Source organism: Stegastes partitus, unplaced genomic scaffold (assembly GCF_000690725.1).
Source record: "Stegastes partitus isolate 25-593 unplaced genomic scaffold, Stegastes_partitus-1.0.2 Scaffold1294, whole genome shotgun sequence".
NCBI lineage: Eukaryota > Metazoa > Chordata > Actinopteri > Pomacentridae > Stegastes > Stegastes partitus.
Genome location: NW_007579025.1, coordinates 207690 through 209082, shown reverse-complemented (window position 1 = coordinate 209082; position 1393 = coordinate 207690). Strand labels below are relative to the sequence as shown.

At 36.6% G+C, this 1393-nt stretch overlaps 1 protein-coding gene across 1 annotated transcript in view; it reads left to right on the top strand.

The window, feature by feature from the left end:
* The first annotated feature begins 1108 nt into the window (after positions 1-1108).
* LOC103369489 (CD209 antigen-like protein 2) overlaps positions 1109-1393 on the top strand; it is a 10326-nt gene continuing 10041 nt past the window's right edge. The window contains exon 1 of the mRNA XM_008298215.1: positions 1109-1187. Coding sequence (XP_008296437.1) covers positions 1109-1187 — 79 coding nt within the window. The remainder of the gene's footprint in view (positions 1188-1393) is intronic.

Sequence of the window (1393 nt, the reverse complement as noted above, 5' to 3'; positions counted from 1 at the left end):
TCACCTTCCCCTTCCACGTGTGTTGGCTCCAGGACTCCGGAAGGAAGACAAGGAACTTTTGGAGAAGTCATATATGTTTACTGTTCATTAACAGTTGTTGAACTGTGGCACGTTTTATTGGAGCTTTGTTGTTTGTGTTTCTGTGGAATTACATTTTTATGGTACCATATAAAATCTTATCTGCAGAACTGATGTATCAAACTAAACAGGAATGCAGAGAGGAGACATACAGGAAGATTTATGACGTCGTTTTCCCGTTGCTTAATGAGTCTTTCAATGACATCGTAGAATTTCACATGAACCTTTCTCATGCATTATGATTTCTTTCAGTCCTTTGATTACGTGTTGTAATTGCATTTCAGCATGTCATGATATAAATCCACAAGCATGTTAAACATATGTGAACACATGGTTTAAATATGTAATTATATTTTCCCACAGTGCTGAAAGCAACAAGGCCTGTATGTATGACACTGAATATGTATGAGTAGATTTCTTCAGAGCTTCAGTAGAAGTCAACTGGACTTCTCTTTTATGTTCTTTCAAAAACCTTAAAAGAGTTGATTTCAATGGTAAGAAGCCTTCAGTGTGTTTTCTGTTATTTTTGTGTTTTTATGTTATTATTCAAACAGGCCTTAAAGGACCAGTGTGAAGGATTTAGTGGCATCTAGTGGTGAAGTTACAAACTGCAACTAATGAAGCACTAAGTCAGCTCGGAATGCAGGGTAAATCCTGGACAGGTAGCTGGTCATGTTGGACAATGTACACTGTAAAATTGATTGTTTTTAACAGTTTTTACTGTCTTTATTTTTTAACAATGTGTTATTTTATTTTTTTGTCCTTAATTTCAAGACGTGAAAAAAATCCCCTTTCTTTTGCATTTTCACAAATAAAATCAAGGTTTCGCAAATCTGAAAGTGGGCTACAGACAACATTGAAGGTTACTCTGAGTGTCTAATATGGTTTTACATCATTAAAATGTGGAGGAGAAAGTGCTACAAGTGATGTTTTTCTTAACTTCCCCTCCACTGTTGAATCCAAAGCTAAGTTGATGTCGATCCTACCCAGCAGTGCAGATCAGTTCTGTTTCTGTGACTCTCTCACCAACATGATGTTGATTTTCTTATTTGCTCTGGCTCTGGATCCTGCGTCTCCTCAGGATGACCATGAGGTGAAGCTACAGCTCAGCAGCTGTCACATGTTCTGGTCCAGTTGTAAGTATGTTGCCACAAACATGGTTTGGGCTGAATCCACTGACAGATATTTGTAGATAATTCTACACTGGACAGAAGTTTCTAATTCATTTCAAATGTTTAGAATAGCTTACAAATCTGTGATGAACATATTATTTAAAGACTCATTAAGCAACGGGAAAACAACATCATAATTTCTT